The sequence below is a fragment of the Bufo bufo genome, chromosome 3, assembly GCF_905171765.1.
Source record: "Bufo bufo chromosome 3, aBufBuf1.1, whole genome shotgun sequence".
NCBI lineage: Eukaryota > Metazoa > Chordata > Amphibia > Anura > Bufonidae > Bufo > Bufo bufo.
Window position 1 is genome coordinate 611,015,524 of NC_053391.1, and position 19,411 is coordinate 611,034,934.

Here is a 19,411-nt window from a genome sequence, read left to right on the forward strand (position 1 = left end):
AACATATGGCAGGATAGATTATGCAAAAGTTTAGATAGTGAACAAGAAATTATAAATAAAAAGATTTAAAAAAATTTGAAATAATGTAAAAGGTGAACACAATGGTGAAGAACATATAGAGCAACACGATGAAAGGGGAGATGGTAGACAAATACGAGAAAAAGAAAATGTTGATATGAGATATGCTATACCAGTCACCAATAGAATTAAAAAATTGTCAAACCATAATTTTTTAGACAGGACTCCACCATATCACAATTTATGTATTCGACAAACGACACGACAATCACCAGAACAAATCTATTGTCAACCATCAGCTATGAAACACCAGTACAATTTGCGACACAGGTATGGAAATCAGGATCGGGAAAACAAGACGCAGCAACAGAGACACCCATATACACAGAACACACCTTATTACACATAGGAAACAACACAGAGACATCACCATCAAGAACCCGTGTACAAAAAGGGATGAAAAAGATACGGAGAGGACAGAGAAAAAAGAACCAATCACAAACGATAGCTGAATAAAAAGTTGATGATAACGCCATAGTCAGTTTGAGTGCCACCATATTAACTGAAACACAAGTGAAATGACTAAACAAAGGATTGAAATTTGCACCCACAGCGAGACTAAATAAATTTGACACATATATAGGAGTGGAAAAATGAATTAGAAAATTATGTTTAAATAAATATTTTTAAAACACCCCATATTAACAGATAAACAGGAAGATCAACAATATAAAGATACTGAATTGAAACAAAAGTCAAAAATGTACGCCCGACAAGAGATAGGTGATGAAATAGCCGCATTTCGGAAATGTTTAATAGAAAAATTAAAGATATCGCAATAAGAAGAAATAACCTTACGACAAGAGAAATCCAGGCTATAAAACAACTACAGAAACAAGAAAACATAATTATTTGGTCGGCGGATAAAGGAGATGCTATCGTGATTCTTGAAACAGAGCAATATACTGTATATGTGCTTATGCGGATAATTTTGCTACCTCAAGCATTTTTGTGTCTGGAGGTCATGGAGAACGAAAAATTATTGGGAATGGGGCTAATTGTAGAGGTTCACGCCACATCTTATGAATGTAGCCAAGAACGTCTTTCCAGTTAGCCTGGACCACAGACCAGAGCCCTATGCATATACAATTTTTCTTGATCGTCTTGACACTTTGGGAGTTTTGTCAATCTATTAACATTGATTCCTGAAGTGGAAATATTAAATGCATTGATACGTTTATAATAGGGTTATCTCTACTATTCACTTATGATGTCTTTTTATAATGTCCTCCATCCCTTCATGATATGGTTAGAAGTGTTAGGTCCATGGATTGCCTTCTCCCAATATGTAAGTTTGATTGGTGTGGGATCAGGTTTACAAGAGGCTTTCATATTCTGGTTTAATTCCAAGATGTATTTTCCCATTACCCAATATTTTATCAAAAGGATTAACAATCATCCCACGTACAAAATTCTTAGATCTTTTATCACCCAAGGATTTCATCTGCAGATATTGCCGAAATTGAACTTGGCAATAAGAACTCCTGTGTGCATTCATTTAATTTCTTAATACAGGGCTCTATATCATGTAGTATATGTTTCATAGTAAATTTATTTTCATTTACTGTAGGTAGATTGAAAAATAATAAAAGCCGTATTCACCGTCCGAATATCTACAGTATATGTTTCTACAAAAGTGAGATAGTCTTTAATGGACACAGAAGCTCAGCAAAGCTCATCATTAGCAAATTTATGAGCAAATTTATGGGTAGGTATTCCCAATGCCTGAGTTCATCTTGTATCTTGTGGATGAGAAAGGGGGTACTTTAAAGGGGTTCTCTGGGAAATAAGAAAATGAAAATACTTAAATATTACATTATTATAAATATATTCCCAAATAACTTTCAATATTTACAGTATAATGGCTTGTTTGGCTAGGGAGCAATCATCAGGAATAATAAAATGGCCGCCATCCTAAAGGGCACACAAAAAACCTGTCCTAATCTTGCAGCAGCACAAGTTACTCCACAACACTGAGTTGGGCTCCTGTGCCCAGCACTGTATTTAACTGTATCATGGTCATGCAGTTGAACTGAGGAGGGCACCTGTGGTAACCCGCCGGGTCCATATGTGCTGTATTTTTGCCCCATAAGAAGACAGAGTATGCTGGAGGTGCGTCTGGAGCAGGAGAGGTAAGTGTTGTTGTTTTTTTTTATTGCTGTGAGGAGTGGGGCTGACCTGAGGCTGACCTGAGGCAGGGGCTCATCTGCTGGGGCTGATCTGAGGTTGGGGCTGATCTGATGCTGGGGCTGACGTGAGGTAGGGGGCTGATCTGAAGCAGAGAGGTCATCTGAGGCATGGGGGATGATCTGTGGCATGGAGGGCTGATCTAAGGTCTCACTGGGGGTCATTCACATTGGGGTTTGATTGTGGGTCTGATCTGAGGTCTTATTGGGGTCTTATTAACATTGGGGGTCTGATTGGTAGTTTGATCTGATGTCTAATGAAAAAAAAAAATTCTTATTGTCCTCCTCTAAAACGTAGGTGCGTCTTATTGGCAGGTGGGTCTTATAGGACGAAAAATACGTTAAGTACCTGATGCTCCCATCATTAATTAACACTGTGAGTGTCAGATCATTGTACCCAGCGCCAGGGAAGTTAACCACAATATTTATTTTTTCTGGAAAACTTATCCCAAAATTACGGACGCACAAATTGGAAGACCATAATGAATGATAAAGATTATAAGTAATCCAGGTCTATAGCTCAATATACTGATTAAAAAAAACTGTTCACCAGTAATTACTGTGAGCTGTAAAATGATGATAATTGCGACCAAAATAATTTATTCAAGTCCCATTAGCCTCAAAAAAATCACGGACATAACTAATTTTTTTCACAGACAGAGGAAAAAATTTGGCTATTTTTATGGACTATCCATAAATTTCTGGATGGTTGGCAAACCAGCCTGGCCCCAAATAGCCTTAACGGTTCTTTCTGGCGCCCGCAAGTCTGCATTATAACTTATTTTTCTGAGTAATCTAGGTATTTTCCAATTACTTGCTCTCCAATCTCAATAACATGGGCAGCTACACGGAGCAAATGTGGGAATGTGCACTTATTGGGACTGACAATGGGACCTATTGGACATAAATTTCTAAGCCTGGATCGGTTCTTGCGATCATCAAGTGTGTCTGCCATTTTTGCTTTTTCTCTGAGTACTACTGTTTACTAGAGTGAATACATGCTGCTCAGCTTCATCTAGCCTCATGGTACTTAGGTCTGAGGTTTCTAAGTATGCCTGACTATAGGTTGGGGGCTGAGGTTTCCATAAATGCCTGACTATAGGTTGGGGGCTGAGGTTTCCATAAATGGCTTACTATAGGTTGGGGGCTGAGGTTTCCAAGTATGCCTGACTATAGCTTGGGGGCTGAGGTTTCCATAAATGGTTTACTATAGGTTGGGGACTGAGGTTTCCAAGTATGCCTGACTATAGGTTGGGGACTGAGGTTACCAAGTATGCCTGACTATAGGTTGGGACTGAGGTTTCCAAGTATGCCTGACTATAGGTTGGGACTGAGGTTTCCAAGTATGCCTGACTATAGGTTGGGGGCTGAGGTTTCCAGAAATGGCTTACTATAGGTTGGGGACTGAGGTTTCCAAGTATGCCTGACTATAGGTTGGGGGCTGAGGTTTCCAGAAATGGCTTACTATAGGTTGGGGACTGAGGTTTCCAAGTATGCCTGACTATAGGTTGGGGACTGAGGTTTCCAAGTATGCCTGACTATAGGTTGGGGGCTGAGGTTTCCAAGTATGCCTGACTATAGGTTGGGGGCTGAGGTTTCCAAATGTGCCTGACTATAGGTTGGGCTTATCAGAAGTTCAACATTCAAGTCATTGCTATAGAGTTGGCATAACAACCATAAATCCACTGCGATATAACTCAGTGTAGAGACTCTGGACTTTTATGTCTGTAATTAGATAGATAGCTATTCACATGTGCGTAAAACATACATTTATTTGTACATGCCTTGACAAAATGAGCAGTCTACCAGCAATAATATAATAAGAACAGCCCAAATGTTTGCCTTCTCATTTGTGTTTGTCTCCATACAAATATTTGCAGAATTTTCTTGCGATAGTGTAACCAAACACACGGAAATGAGCTTCACAGGAATTGTACTGGCCTGAAAAGTGACACTGGAAGCCTGGCACCTCTTGTATACTATCAGACAAATATGCACATAAAATTCAGCATGCCCCACGGCCAGCGATCCAGGCAACCGCGCTTGTGTGGTACATCTCGTCTTTCTATTGTCCTGCTGTTTGCTCAGAAATCTGCAAATATAGTATTTAAACAACACAGCTACAAGACTGATTTCTGGGGATTCTCCACTGGGATAGGAAAACATTTCCTTGTAAGGGGCGTCACACCTTACGTAAGGGTCATTTTGGCCCACGACGTATACGTGGCTCCATGCTCAAGGATGGTGGAAAGAAACAGACACAATGCAAACAGGAACAACTGCTGTGTGCTTCTTACAATTAGAAGGGCGGTTCATTGCTGCGCTCATCAACACCCAATCTAAAGGTATCCGAATCTCGGGGCGTCACTCCCTTATCACAGGTTACCTGTGATGTCACCAATGCAGCATACAGGTAGGCACATGGCCTCAATACATGCAAGATGTTTCACCCACATTAGTGCAATTACACTTCAACATTTCCTCGCTGGCATGAATTAACCATGAATTAAATTGGTGGCCACTAATACGCCTTTTTACAGTGGTCACTAAGGGGCCAGGGGCTGGGCTACTGCCTTTTTATGGCGGTCCAGTCTATGTGGAGAACGGGAGCTCGGCTCTCACATAAGAGCCAAGTTCCTGCAATAATGGCCCCGATCGGCAGAAGTGCCGATCTGGGATGTTTAACCCTTTATATAAATATATAATACACCTTTTAGACATTGAAAAAAAACAACTTTTTAATGGAAAAGATTTCAAAAATAATATCCCCTCCACATATTTGGTATCGCCGTGTCCGTAACAACCTACACTACGCAATTATCATGGAATTTATCACATAAGGTGAATGCCATAAAAAAAACAATGCCAGAATTCCTGTATATTTGTATTCGCCACACAAAAAAACTAAATAAAAAGTGTTATGTACCCCAAAATTATACCAATTACAAGTCAGTCTACACAACTGAACCCTCATACAGTTCTGTAGAATGAAAAATAATGCACTGATTAACTACTTAAGGACACAGCCTTATTTCACCTTAAGGACCAGGCAATTTTTTGCAAATCTGACCAGTGTCATTTTAAGTGGTGATAACTTTAAAACGCTTTGACTTATCCAGGCCATTCTGAGATTGTTTTTTCGTCACATATTGTACTTCATGACACTGGTAAAATGAAGTTAAAAAAAAAATCATTTTTATTTATAAAAAAAATACAAAAATTTACCAAAAATTTGTAAAAAAAATGCAAATTTCCAAGTTTCAAATTCTCTACTTCTATAATACATAGTAATACCTACAAAAATAGTTATTACTTTACATTCCCCATATGTCTACTTCATGTTTGGATCATTTTGGGAATGATATTTTATATTTTGGGGATGTTACAAGGCTTAGAAGTTTAGAAGCAAATCTTGAAATTTTTCAGAAATTTTCAAAAGCCCAATTTTTAGGGACCAGTTCAGGTCTGAAGTCACTTTGTGAGGCTTACATAATAGAAACCACCCAAAAATGACCCCATTCTAGAAACTACACCTCTAGGTATTCTAAACTGATTTTTACAAACGTCGTTAACCCTTTAGGTGTTGCACAAGAGTTATTGGTAAATGGGGATGAAATTTGAGAATTTCTATTTTATGGCAAATTTTCAATTTTAATCCATTTTTTCCAGTAACAAATCAAGGGTTAACAGCCAAACAAAATGCTATATTTATTTCCCCGATTCTGTAGTTTTCAGGAACATCCCATATGTGGCCGTAAACTACTGTACAGGCACATGGTAGGGCGTAGAGGGAAAGGTGCGCTCTATGGTTTTTGGAAGGCAGATTTTGCTGGACTGGTTTATTTACACCATGTCCCATTTGAAGCCCCGTGATGCACCCCTAGAGTAGAAACTCCATAAAAGTGACCCCATTTTGGAAACTACGGGATAAGTCATTTTTTTTTTTTTTTAGCCGATTAGCTTATGTAGGGGCTCATTTTTTGCGGGATGAGAGGACGGTTTTATTGGCGCTATTTTGGGGGGCATATGACTTTTTGATCGCTGGCTATTACAATTTTTGTGATGTAAGGTGACAAAAAATACCTTGTTTTGCACCGTTTTTTTTTACCGTGTTCATCTGACGGGTTAGAGGGGGTATTTTTATAGAGCAGATTATTACGGACGCGGCGATATCTAATAAGTCTTTTTTTAATTTATTTTAGTTTTACAAAATAATGTTTTTGAAAAAAAAATTGTTTTGTTTTAGTGTCTCAAGTCTGAGAACCAGTTTTTTATCTGATTGTCAGTGGCTAAATTGGGATATAAATTTAGTACTCCATGGAGGTGTGGTACTCCCTGAAGCAACCAATAATGCAGAGGCCCGGATGATCGGGGCACGTGTCACATTGAGTAGTGGTGTCCTTCCATATCCCCCTCCTGTGACACACTCTGCACCTTTTTTGGGTCCGTCCCTTTTTTCCAGTATGGGGGACCACACCTGGAAAGTGTTGACCAGGGACGATCCGGGCGCCTCCAGTTCCCGAGGTACTCCGGCCTGCTCTTTCCCGGTCCGAAAAGATCAGGGCCTTGAGGACTGCCTCATAGAACTGAAGGAATGTCCCTGTGTTGCCAGCGCTCCGGGACAGCAGAAAAGAGTTGTACAAGGCAACCTGCACCAAGTAGACCGCAACTTTTTTGTACCATGCCTGGGTTTTGCGCATGGAATTATATGGCTTGAGGACTGGATCAGAGAGATCAACTCCTCCCATATACCGTTTGTAGTCGACGATACAATCGGGCTTGAGGACCGTTGCCGTGGTACCTTGCACAGTGACAGGGGTGATGCCGTTACCATGAATTGTGGACAGTACAAGAACATCCCTCTTGTCCTTATATCTGACCAGCAACAGGTTTCCAGTGGTAAGGGCACGGGTCTCACCCCTGGGGATAGGTACCTGGAGGGGGTGGGCAGGGAGGCCACGTTGATTTTTCTGCACGGTCTCACAAGTGGACGTGGATCTGGCGGCGAGGGACTGGAACAAGGGGATACTAGTATAAAAGTTATCCACGTACAGGTGGTAACCCTTATCTAGCAGTGGGTGCATAAGGTCCCACACAAGTTTCCCGCTAACACCCAGAGTGGGGGGACATTCTGGGGGTTGAATACAGGAATCTCGCCCCTCCTACACACGAAACTTGTAAGTGTACCCTGAGGTACTCTCACAAAGTTTGTACAGCTTCACGCCATACCTCGCCCGCTTTGAGGGAACATACTGGCGGAAAATGAGTCTCCCCTTGAACGCAATGAGAGACTCATCAACCGCGACCTCCCTTCCAGGTACATAGGCCTGTATAAATTTGGCCCCAAAGTGATCGATGACCGGCCTGATTTTGTACAGGCGGTCATAGGCAGGATCACCTCGGGGGGGACATGCTGCATTATCTGAATAATGCAGGCATTTCCGGATGGCCTCAAACCGGGAGTGTGTCATGGTCGTACTGTAAAGTGGGGTCTGGTAGAGGACGTCCCAACTCCAGTAATGCCTGACACTAGGTTTCTTGACTAGGCCCATATGCAGCACGAGGCCCCAAAACGTCCTCATCTCGGCTGCACTGACCGGAGTCCAGCCACCGGGCCTAGCCAAAAAGGAGCCCGGGTGTTGAGCAACGAACTGTTGGGCGTACAGGTTCGTCTGCTCCACCATTAGATTTACCAGTTGGTCACTGAAAAAATGACTAAAAAAAGTCATATTCAGTAAAGCCCACTGTGGAAATCTGGATTCCTGGTTGGCCTTCAAAATCAGGAATCACGGGCTCATAACGCTCTGGGGTATACCAGACAAGTTCACCGGCAGGGGTCTCCGGTGGATTTAACTGGTGGGCCGGAAAACTAGTACGAGCCCCAGAGCTGCTCGTACTAGGGTGGGCCACAGGGTCCCTAGCATGGCGGTCCCCTTGCTCCGCCTGGCGGCGTCTCCTCCGCCTTGGGGGCTCATCATCGCTAGATGATGAGGAGGACGCGGATGACAACAGGAAAGTGGGGTCATCCTCGTCCTCACTGGGGCTCTCGGACTTGGAGGCAATCTGGGCGTATGCCTCCTCGGCCGAGAACATCCGGCGGGCCATAGGGGAGTGTGTGTCTGCGTGTGTGTGTGCGTGTAAATCTTTATTCAGTGTGCGTGTTTGTGGGGGCACGGGTGTTCGCGTACTTATCCCTAAAACTAACAGAAAAAAAAAAAAGAACTAACTAAAAAAAAAGGGGAAAAAAATTCGAAAAAAAATTCAAAACCGCTGATCAACCGTCCGAAGTTGATCAGCGGTGGGGTGTGCGATGCACTAACAGTGGCCGGACGCTAAGAGTGTCGGCCACAGTCAGCGTACGCACAAAAAAAATAAAATAATAACTGCTTGCGCCCAAAAAAAAAGTTGAGGAGGGGGGAAGGGACCCTGGGGGGGGGGGGGGGGTCTAGGGTCACACATTTAGGGTGATGCAATCAGAAACTTTTTTTTTTTTTTTTTTTTTACACTTCCACTAACTTTCCCTTTATTATCCCTGCCTAACCCAACCTTTCCCTATGTACCTTATTGCTGGGGCACAGATCGGGTGCTGGGCACAGATGGGGGGTTCTGGCTGAGATCCGACACGTGCAGGCTTCCGGACACAAAAGGAGGAGGAGAGGAGCGCTGCTAGGATTTGAACCTCCCGCCGCCCGCCCACATACCAATCAGGGGCGATCCTGAGAGGTGATGTCACCATCACCTCTCAGGATTGCAGGATGGTTATTGGTGGTGTATTATCACACCACCGATCACCATCCTGTTCCGGGTTATCGGGTCCCCAGATACCCGAATAACCCGGAAACGCAGCAAACCGCAGGTCTGAATTGACTTGGTTTTCTGCGATCGCCGACATGGGGGTGTCACAGGACCCCCGGCACATTTAGCCAAGGTGCCTGCTCAATGATTTGTAATGTAAAAACGCAATGGAAGTATTGCAGTTTATTTTTCCACCTTCCCCAGAAAGAGTTAATAAACGTTAGGCCTCTTTCACACTACCGTATGGCTAGTTCAGTGTTTTGCGGTCCGTTTTTCACGGATCCGTTGTTCCGTTTTTTTGTTTCCGTTCTGTTTGGCATATACAGTATACAGTAATTACATAGAAAAAATTGGGCTGGGCATAACATTTTCAATAGATGGTTCCGCAAAAACGGAACGGATACGGAAGACATACGGATGCATTTCCGTATGTGCTTCTTTTTTTTTTGCGAACCCATTGACTTGAATGGAGCCACGGAACGTGATTTGCGGGCAATAATAGGACATGTTCTATCTTTCAATGAAACGGAATGTATACGGAGTACATTCCGTTTGTTTTGCGGAACCATTGAAATGAATGGTTCTGTATACGGACCATATACGGAACGCAAAAAAACGGCCTGCAAAACGGAAAAAAAAAAACGGTAGTGTGAAAGAGGCCTTAATCAGTAAGTTATATGTACCCCAAAATGTCACCATTAAAAACTACAACTTGTCTTGCAAATAACAAGCCCTCATACTGCTACAGTTATACCTATTGGAATGAGGCGATAAAAAAAAAAGATAAAAAAATCGCTTCGACATTAACACCACCTGCATACGTTGTGGAATGTGTGTGTGTTTTTTTTAGAAGATTTCTGTGTGGAAGAAACACAGAGTATTACAGTACCTGCGAAGTGTATGAGATTACACAAATCTCATGTATACATTGCGGATGTTTTCTGTGCAGAAATTGACCTGCCCCGCATATTTAGAAATCCACAGTATGTCAATTATGGTGATATCTGCCGAAAAAAACAAAAACCACACTAAAAACCTCTGTTAAAAAATTGCTGGTTTTGGTGCGGTTTGCAGAAACGCACAGATCTTCTGCAAGTTGACCTGCACCTGTGTCACTAAGGGGTTAATAGGATTATCCAGGCTTTATAACAGGCATCCTCAAACTGCGGCCCTCCAGCTGTTGCAAAACTACAACTCCCACAATGCCCTGCTGTGGGCTGATACCTGTAGGCTGTTCGAGCATGTTCGGAGTTGTAGTTTTGCAACAGCTGGAGGGCCGCAGTTTGAGGATGGCTGCTTTATAATTATGGCATGTCCATAGGAGATGCTATAAATGTCCGAGAGATAAGGGTTCCTTCTCTGGGACCCGCCGCTCCTATCTCAAGAATGGGGCCCCGAGGTGAATGAAGAGCATGCCGCACAAGTGTACCTGGCTCTCTATTCATGCCAGGGCCCCATTCTTGAAACAGGGGCCAGTCCCAGAGAAGGAGCCTGCACTGATGGTACATTGATGATGATATGCCATAAACGTGAATGACAAACATCTATTATGCTCTTTTCTCACAGGGACTTATAGTTCAGGGTTAGCTATGTGGCTGGGGTGACCCCCTGGGAAGTCAGTGGCTGCCATATAGGCACTCGTCCCCAACACACAACAGGGTCAATTTCGTAGGAAGCCAATTTGTCTATTTTTGGAGCATGGGAAGAAATCAGAGGAAACCCACACAAACACGGGGAGAACTTATAAACTCCATGCAGATGTTATCCCTGATCAGATTTGAAGTCAGGACGCCGCAAGGCCCCAGTGCTAACCACTGAGCCCCCATACCCCACCCGGTGCCCGAGATGACCCACCCTCTATACTGTCCTCAGTGTAAGGCCAATATACAGGGAATATTTGGGAAAAATGTATATTAGAAAACTGTAGCCTTGTGCCAAGAAAAAAATATCCTTGCACCGTATTAACCAGTAAAATAAATAGTAATATTTATAAGTAAATAAATATACAGTAAATATGAGATTCCTTAGTGCTTGAAACTTTTTAATGCAATTCTGCCACCATCTCGTTAAAAGGAATCTCCTTATTACAGTCTTGCCCCAATAACTCGCCCTGTAACGAGCTACGCCCTAATACATCTCATCCTGTCAAAACTGAAATGTCCCTAGGAATTTTTTTTTTTTTTAAAGGGGTATTCTTCATCTTAGACAATGGGGGCATATCGCTAGTATATGCCCTAATTGTCTGATAGGTGCAGATCCCGATAACAGAGCGGGGAGCGCTGTGGCTGGAGGACCCCAGATTTCCCGGGGTCCGTCCACCACCAAGTGCTAATCCCCACCTCTCCCATAGAAGTGAATGGGAGCATGCCACGCATGTGCGGCCCATGCTTCCATTCATTTCTATGGGGCAGACTGCAATAGCCGAGCCAGCGCTCGGCTATTTTCGGCGGCCCCATAGAAATGAATGGAGGGCGGCTGCGCATGCGCAGTGTGCCCTCCGCTCATTTCCCGGCTCCGTTCTCGATATAGGTGTGGGTCCCAGCGGTGGGACCCGCACCTATAAGACAATGGGGGCATATCCTTATGATATGCCCCCATTGTCTGAGATTAGAAAACCCCTTTAAATGTCGTCAGCAAAGACCAAGGTTGTTTTCTGGTGTCCACGAGAGCGATCCATAAATGACATGAACAGATAGCTTTTCCCCCATATTTGAGAAGCCCCCGCTCCACTATACAAAAAGAGTTGAAAAAGTGAATGTGGCTTCAGAATTGATTTTGGCGCACAATGCACTAGGTGAAACAATGGCGCAGGCCCCAAATGGTCCATATTAAGGTAAAAAAAAAGTTTTTTTTTTACAATGGAACTCTATGGTGAACGGATGCCACTAAACGTATACGTTTTTTGTACATGTTAAACGGATGAGAAAATCGTGATGTGAACCCACCCTCATACTGCACCCAGTAAAATGGCGCTATTACAGCATCTACCACAATATTCAGCTCTGTCTCTTCACCAAGTTCCTCTTTCTGCAGATTTCCTCCTATACAACCTCCACCTCCAAAGAAACAAACGAACAAAGGCAACAAAGTAAATCACCATCCAAATCAGCATTTACACATATTACTAGTCACAGACGACAGAGGCAAAACTGTAAAGAGAGAAAACGACGCAGAGGTGTGGCGGCCATTTTGGCAGAGATTACAATTTCCATCACTGGTGAATTTGGTCTCCTAGTAGATGGCGGCTGTGACCTCCGTGGTGCAGCTTTAGCTCCTACTGTCCGAGAAGACAAGTGACAGCTGTAAGGGTCAGTTAACTGTCAAGTGTATGGCGGCCGATGTGTAATCTGTTCGACTTGCTGTAATGCAGAAGTATAGCAGGGAGGAGGACACCCGGCTCACCCCATGTACAGGAGCCAGGAGCCCGCCTGCTGCTCCACCGGGACACAGACTGACAGCATGCAGGGTGAGTGTGTGACCAGTGTGCTAGGCTGGGATGTCAGCCTGTAAAGGGCCCCTGTATGATATTAAACCCTTGCATGTGTGGCCCTCTAGTGTGAAGACTCCAAGAAAGCTGGGTGACAACCAGTCTCCCACAGCGCTCTAGTGTCATGAACTGGGGCTCTGCTGCAGGATAAGGGATGGGTGACCACTGGTAATTGCGGGTCAGGGGATGCAGATCTCATTCCCCCTCTTGGAAGAACTTGGTGCATGGACGCAATACAGGAAATGTCCTCTTATCAGTCCTGGTCAAACATCTACACATAGGACGGTTGCATGTAGCAGGTCAGGCCATTTGCACATAGGACAGTTGCATGTTACACAGGTCATTAGCATATAAGACAGTTGCACGTAGCACAGGTCATTTGCACATAGGATGGGTGCACGTAGCACAGGTCATTTGCACATAGCATGGGTGCACGTAGCACAGGTCATTTGCACATAGCATGGGTGCACGTAGCACAGGTCATTTGCACACAGGATGGGTGCACGTAACACAGGTCATTTGCACGTAGCATGGGTGCACTTAGTACAAGTCATTTGCACATAGCATGGGTGTACGTAGCACATGTCATTTGCACATAGCATGGGTGTACGTAGCACATGTCATTTGCACATAGCATGGGTGCACTTAGCACAGGTCATTTGCACATAGCATGGGTGCACGTAGCACAGGTCATTTGCACATAGCATGGGTGCACGAAGCAGAGGTCATTTGCACATAGCATGGGTGCACGTAGCACAGGTCATTTGCACATAGCATGGGTGCACGTAGCACAGGTCATTTGCACATAGCATGGGTGCACGTAGCACAGGTCATTTGCACATAGCATGGGTGCACGTAGCACAGGTCATTTGCACATAGCATGGGTGCACGTAGCACAGGTCATTTGCACATAGCATGGGTGCACGTAGCACAGGTCATTTGCACATAGCATGGGTGCACGTAGCACAGGTCATTTGCACATAGGGCGGGTGCACGTAGCACAGGTCATTTGCACATAGCATGGGTGCACGTAGCACTGGTCATTTGCACATAGCATGGGTGCACGTAGCACAGGTCATTTGGACATAGGACGGGTGCACGTAACACAAGTCATTTGTGGTTAGCACTGGTGCCTTGCATCGCTGGGGTCCTAGGTTTCAATATGACCAAGGACAACATCAGTACAGTCTGTGTTTGAGTTTCAAGGGTGAACTGGGAACTTAAAGTGGCCCTGGAAAAAAACTAAAAGTGGCCCCATGCTGTAGATGGGTCAATACTAATAGAAGGTGGGGTCAGCAATACCATAGTGCAGTGCAAACGACTGTCCCAGAAGCTGTCCCTCTGTGATGGCCATCAATAGCTGACACGTTCTGTCCTCCTCCAGTTGTAAGATATGGAGCAGAGGGCTTAGGAGGTGAGATGTGGTCCACAACACCAAGCCAGCCCTACCTTCACTACGCCGCCTTAACTTACCCTACTAATGACTCCTATATAGTGCCCAAGGAAAGAAAAAAAAAATGTTGTGTTTCAAGTTGCTGTCTCTTGTGCAGGCCACTGACCTTTGTCCCTCCACCATTATACAGTGGTCTGTGGGCAATGAGGGTAAAGAGCAGGGCAGGGAGCTATGGGCTTGAACCGCATTACCTTCCTGAGGACAGTCATACACTAGAATCCAGGAGGACACCTGCGTACATAAGTACCTGATGTTAATTACCACAGAGAGCATTAGATTGTTATATACCCCGCCAGTGGCAGTGTCCAGCTTGGGCGGCCCCCTGGGCATCGGCACACAGGTATTTTTTCCTGTAGGGTCTATGGCCAGTCCACCCCTTGGGGGATTTCCTCCCACACTCCAAAGACCTACTGATAGGGAAATCTAGATTGTGAGCTCCACTAGGGGGCAGCGAGTGATGATAATGTCTGGTAAGTGCTGCCGAATATGTCAGCGCTATAGAAGGGATATCAATAAATTAAGATCTTCTGGTGCAGGCCTTTACCTGGTGGCTGCAGGAGCACAGTCACAGAAGACCATGCACACGTCTGTATAATGTTGGTGTCACACAGGTTTTTTTTGTGTTTTTCACAGACATGTTACTTTAAAGTGTCTTATCACCACATAAAAGTGTATTTAGGAGAAGTTTTTGCATCTAGTTTGAGGATCTTTTTGTTTTTCCTACAGTACAGACCAAAAGTTTGGACACACCTTCTCATTCAAAGAGTTTTCTTTATTTTCATGACTATGAAGGCATCAAAACTATGAATTAACACATGTGGAATTATATACATAACAAACAAGTGTGAAACAACTGAAAATATGTAATATTCTAGGTTCTTCAAAGTAGCCACCTTTTGCTTTGATTACTGCTTTGCACACTCTTGGCATTCTCTTGATGAGCTTCAAGAGGTAGTCTCCTGAAATGGTCTTCCAACAGTCTTGAAGGAGTTCCCAGAGATGCTTAGCACTTGTTGGCCCTTTTGCCTTCACTCTGCGGTCCAGCTCACCCCAAACCATCTCGATTGGGTTCAGGTCCGGTGACTGTGGAGGCCGGGTCATCTGGCGCAGCACCCCATCACTCTCCTTCATGGTCAAATAGCCCTTACTTTCAAAGTTTTCCCAATTTTTCGGCTGACTGACTGACCTTCATTTCTTAAAGTAATGATGGCCACTCGTTTTTCTTTACTTAGCTGCTTTTTTCTTGCCATAATACAAATTCTAACAGTCTATTCAGTAGGACTATCAGCTGTGTATCCACCTGACTTCTCCTCAACGCAACTGATGGTCCCAACCCCATTTATAAGGCAAGAAATCCCACTTATTAAACCTGACAGGGCACACCTGTGAAGTGAAAACCATTTCAGGGAACTACCTCTTGAAGCTCATCAAGAGAATGCCAAGAGTGTGCAAAGCAGTAATCAAAGCAAAAGGTGGCTACTTTGAAGAACCTAGAATATGACATATTTTCAGTTGTTTCACACTTGTTTGTTATGTATATAATTCCACATGTGTTAATTCATAGTTTTGATGCCTTCAGTGTAAGGCCTCTTTCACACTTGCGTTGTCCGGATCCGGCGTGTACTCCACTTGCCGGAATTACACGCCGGATCCGGAAAAACGCAAGTGTACTGAAAGCATTTGAAGACGGAACCGTCTTCCAAATGCGTTCAGTGTTACTATGGCACCCAGGACGCTATTAAAGTCCTGGTTGCCATAGTAGGAGCGGGGAGCGGGGGAGCAGTATACTTACAGTCCGTGCGGCTCCCGGGGCGCTCCAGAGTGACGTCAGAGCGCCCCATGCGCATGGATGACGTGATCCATGTGATCACATGATCCATGCGCTTGGGGCGCCCTGACGTCACTCTGGAGCGCCCGGGGAGCCGCACGGACGGTAAGTACACTGCTCCCCCGCTCCCCGCTACACTTTACCATGGCTGCCAGGACTTTAGCGTCCCGGCAGCCATGGTAACCACTCTGAAAAAGCTAAATGTCGGCTCCGGCAATGCGCCGAAACGACGTTTAGCTTAAGGCCGGATCCGGATCAATGCCTTTCAATGGGCATTAATTCCGGATCCGGCCTTGCGGCAAGTGTTCCGGATTTTTGGCCGGAGCAAAAAGCGCAGCATGCTGCGGTATTTTCTCCGGCCAAAAAACGTTCCGTTCCGGAACTGAAGACATCCTGATGCATCCTGAACGGATTTCTCTCCATTCAGAATGCATTAGGATAATCCTGATCAGGATTCTTCCGGCATAGAGCCCCGACGACGGAACTCTATGCCGGAAGAAAAGAACGCAAGTGTGAAAGAGCCCTAAATCTACAATTTTCATAGTCATGAAAATAAAGAAAACTCTTTGAATGAGAAGGTGTGTCCAAACTTTTGGTCTGTACTGTATATGTTTTTATAAGTTTTTTTTCACACAGGGGATTTCAGTGTGTATTCCGCTTATAGGAGCTGTCCAGCCTTTTTAAAATTATGGTCTATTCTCCGGATAGGGCATCACTAGCTGAATGGCGGGCAGGGGTGGACAGGCCATAGACCTTACATGGAAATTTCCTGGTGGGCCTATACCCATGGAGCGACCAGAGACCTCCTCATGGCCGCCAGTGGATGGTCTGATGATCTCAGTATTAACTAGTGCTAGGAGCATCAGGTACTTGTGCACTTAGATAATTCAACTCTATCACTGTCCTCAAGATGGTGGTAATACAGTTAAATACTGCATCAATGGCGACAGTATTTTGTGCTACTCTACGGTATTACCCCCTCCCCCTTATTTCGGTTGTCCCTGCCTATTTTTTCCCACCAGAATTTGGACCTGTCTACAACATTGGGCCCCTTTTAGTTTTCTTTTTCCAGGGACACTTTAAGTTCCCAGTCAACCTCTGCCCCTCAGCATTCAAGGCTGCATTCCCCAGTCAAAGCCGAGCAGGGAGGGTCTTCAGGAACTAGACAATTGGACGAGTCATAGATGCCTAAATGCCCCGTCTCAGCAGAAGATCATTAGGTGGAGGCCGATATCTTTTAGCTAGGATGTAGGTGGACAATGAACCTGAGTAAATGATCTCCCCCTTTTGTGTTGACTTCCAGGCTGGCTGGGCAACACATGCAACAAACAGACAAAGCTCACATAAAATCAGCCACGATATGGAGACATAGTATAACAAAAACATAACAGGTAGTGTTGATCGAGCACCAAAGTGCTCGGGTGCTCAAGTAGAGCACCCGAGCACAATGGAATTCAATGGGAGAACCCGAGCATTAAACCAGGCACCCCCTTCTCTGAAAAGGTCAGAAATTGATGGAAACACCACCGAAATGGTTCGGTAACAGCATGGGGAGGATGTCTGGATGCATCTCGGACTCCCAGGTCTCTGCTGGGAACGATGTTGTCCGAGTAGTATGCTACTTTTACAGACTGACAATAATACGCACAAAACCGAAGATAAAATCGATTTTAGAGGGAAATTGTTAGGAAACATTCTTTCCTGTATATTTACTTGTATATGAAGTGCAAGTGCTGCCAAAAATTACAAGGAAGAGGCACTCCGATACAACCTGTATATCACATAAGGGAGGGCCTCATTAACATTGTTGTACAATTGTTCAGGTAGTGGGACTCCTACACTCATAAAGCCTATACACTAAGTGAAAGGGCTGCCAAAAATTACAAGGAACCGACACTCCAATACACCCTTTATTACACATAAAGGAGGGCATCATACACACCCTTGAAAAATGATGATTGATGGCCTGCTGGTGATCCTGAAAAACATTAGAAGAAAGGGCCTGCTGGTGCTAAAACATTAGGGGCTAGGGCCTGCTGCCGAGCTGACCATCTAAAACATTAGGGGTGAGGGTCTGCTGCTGAGCTGACTCTCTAAAACATTAGGGGCAAGGGCCTGCTGCTGATCTGACCATCTAAAACATTCGGGGCGAGGGCCTGCTGCTGAGCTGACCAACTAAAACATTATGGGCGAGGGCCTGCTACCGAGCTGACTCTCTAAAACATTCGGGGCGAGTGCCTGCTGCTGATCTGACCATGGAAAAAATTAAGGTTGAGGGTCTGCTGGTGAGCTGACTTTCTAAAACATTAGGGGCGAGTGCCTGCTGTTGACCTGACCATGGAAAAAATTATGGTTGAGGGCTGACCCTCTAAAACATTAGGAGTGAGGGCAGCCTAATAAGCATGTTTATATGATGGAGGAGGAGGACTAGAAAAGGAAGATTGAACCATATACCTTTTTTGTGGTGGAAGGGGTGCATGGGAATATAGTGTATTCAATAGACCATAAAAGCCACATTTAAAGTGCCTTTATGTTCAGCCGCTTTCTTCTGGTGGAGTAGAGAAGTCAGGGGCAATGCAGGCCTTGTTCATTTTGATAAGAGTCAACCTGTCAGCATTTTCAGTTGACAGTCGGATACGCTTATCAGTTATGAGGCCCCCAGCAGCACTAAATAACCGCTCAGACAAAACGCTGGCGGCAGGGCAGGCCGGCACCTCCAATGCGTAGAGCGCCAGTTCGTGCCATGCTTCCAGCTTGGACAACCAATAGTTGTAAGGCACAGAGGGATCATTGAGGAGGTTGACACGGTCTGCTACGTACTCCTTCACCATCTTCTAAAACTTTTCTCTCCTTGTGACACTAGGCTGTGCATCAGGGTGAGGGTGCTGACGGGGTGTCACGAAACTGTCCCAGGCCTTGGAGAGTGTTGCCTTGCCTTTGTTGGAACTGTTGTGTGTTCCCCTCATCGGTTGCCCAAGGAACTACATACTCTGCTGCCAGCGTTGTCAGCTGGAAATTTCTGGAGCAATTTTTCCACAAGGACCTTCTGGTATTGCACCATTTTGCTAGTCCTCTCCACCACAGGAATGAGAGATGAGAAGTTCTCTTTGTAGCGGGGGTTGAGAAGGGTGAACAACCAGTAATCAGTGTTGGCCAAAATGCATATAACGCGAGGGTCACGGGAAAGGCAGCATAACATAAAGTCAGCCATGTGTGCCAGAGTCCCAACAGACAAGACTTCGCTGTCTTCATCAGGAGGATGACTCTCAATCTCCTCATCCTCTTCCTCCTCTTCGGCCCATGCAAGCTGAACAGATGGAATAAACCTGCTGAGGGTACTACCCTCTGTAGCGGAGGCAACCACCTCCTGCTCCTCATCATCATCATCATCCAATTCGCGCTGAGAAGACGAATTAAGGGTGGTCTGGCTATCACCCTGTGTACTGTCTTCCCCATATTTCCACCTCTTCCACATGCAAAGCATCCGCCTTCGTTGTGAGCAGCGAGCGTTTCAGTAGACACAGAAGTGGGATGGTTACGCTGATAATAGCGGCATCACCGCTCACCATCTGTGTTGATTCCTC

At 44.9% G+C, this 19,411-nt stretch overlaps 1 protein-coding gene across 3 annotated transcripts in view; it reads left to right on the forward strand.

Annotated features, from left to right (window-relative positions):
• The first annotated feature begins 12,313 nt into the window (after positions 1-12,313).
• CDADC1 (cytidine and dCMP deaminase domain containing 1) overlaps positions 12,314-19,411 on the forward strand; it is a 40,800-nt gene continuing 33,702 nt past the window's right edge. For all 3 annotated transcript variants that reach the window (XM_040426014.1, XM_040426015.1, XM_040426016.1), the window contains exon 1: positions 12,314-12,525. In XM_040426014.1, the coding sequence (XP_040281948.1) occupies positions 12,465-12,525 (61 nt within the window). In that variant the 5' untranslated portion in view covers positions 12,314-12,464. The remainder of the gene's footprint in view (positions 12,526-19,411) is intronic.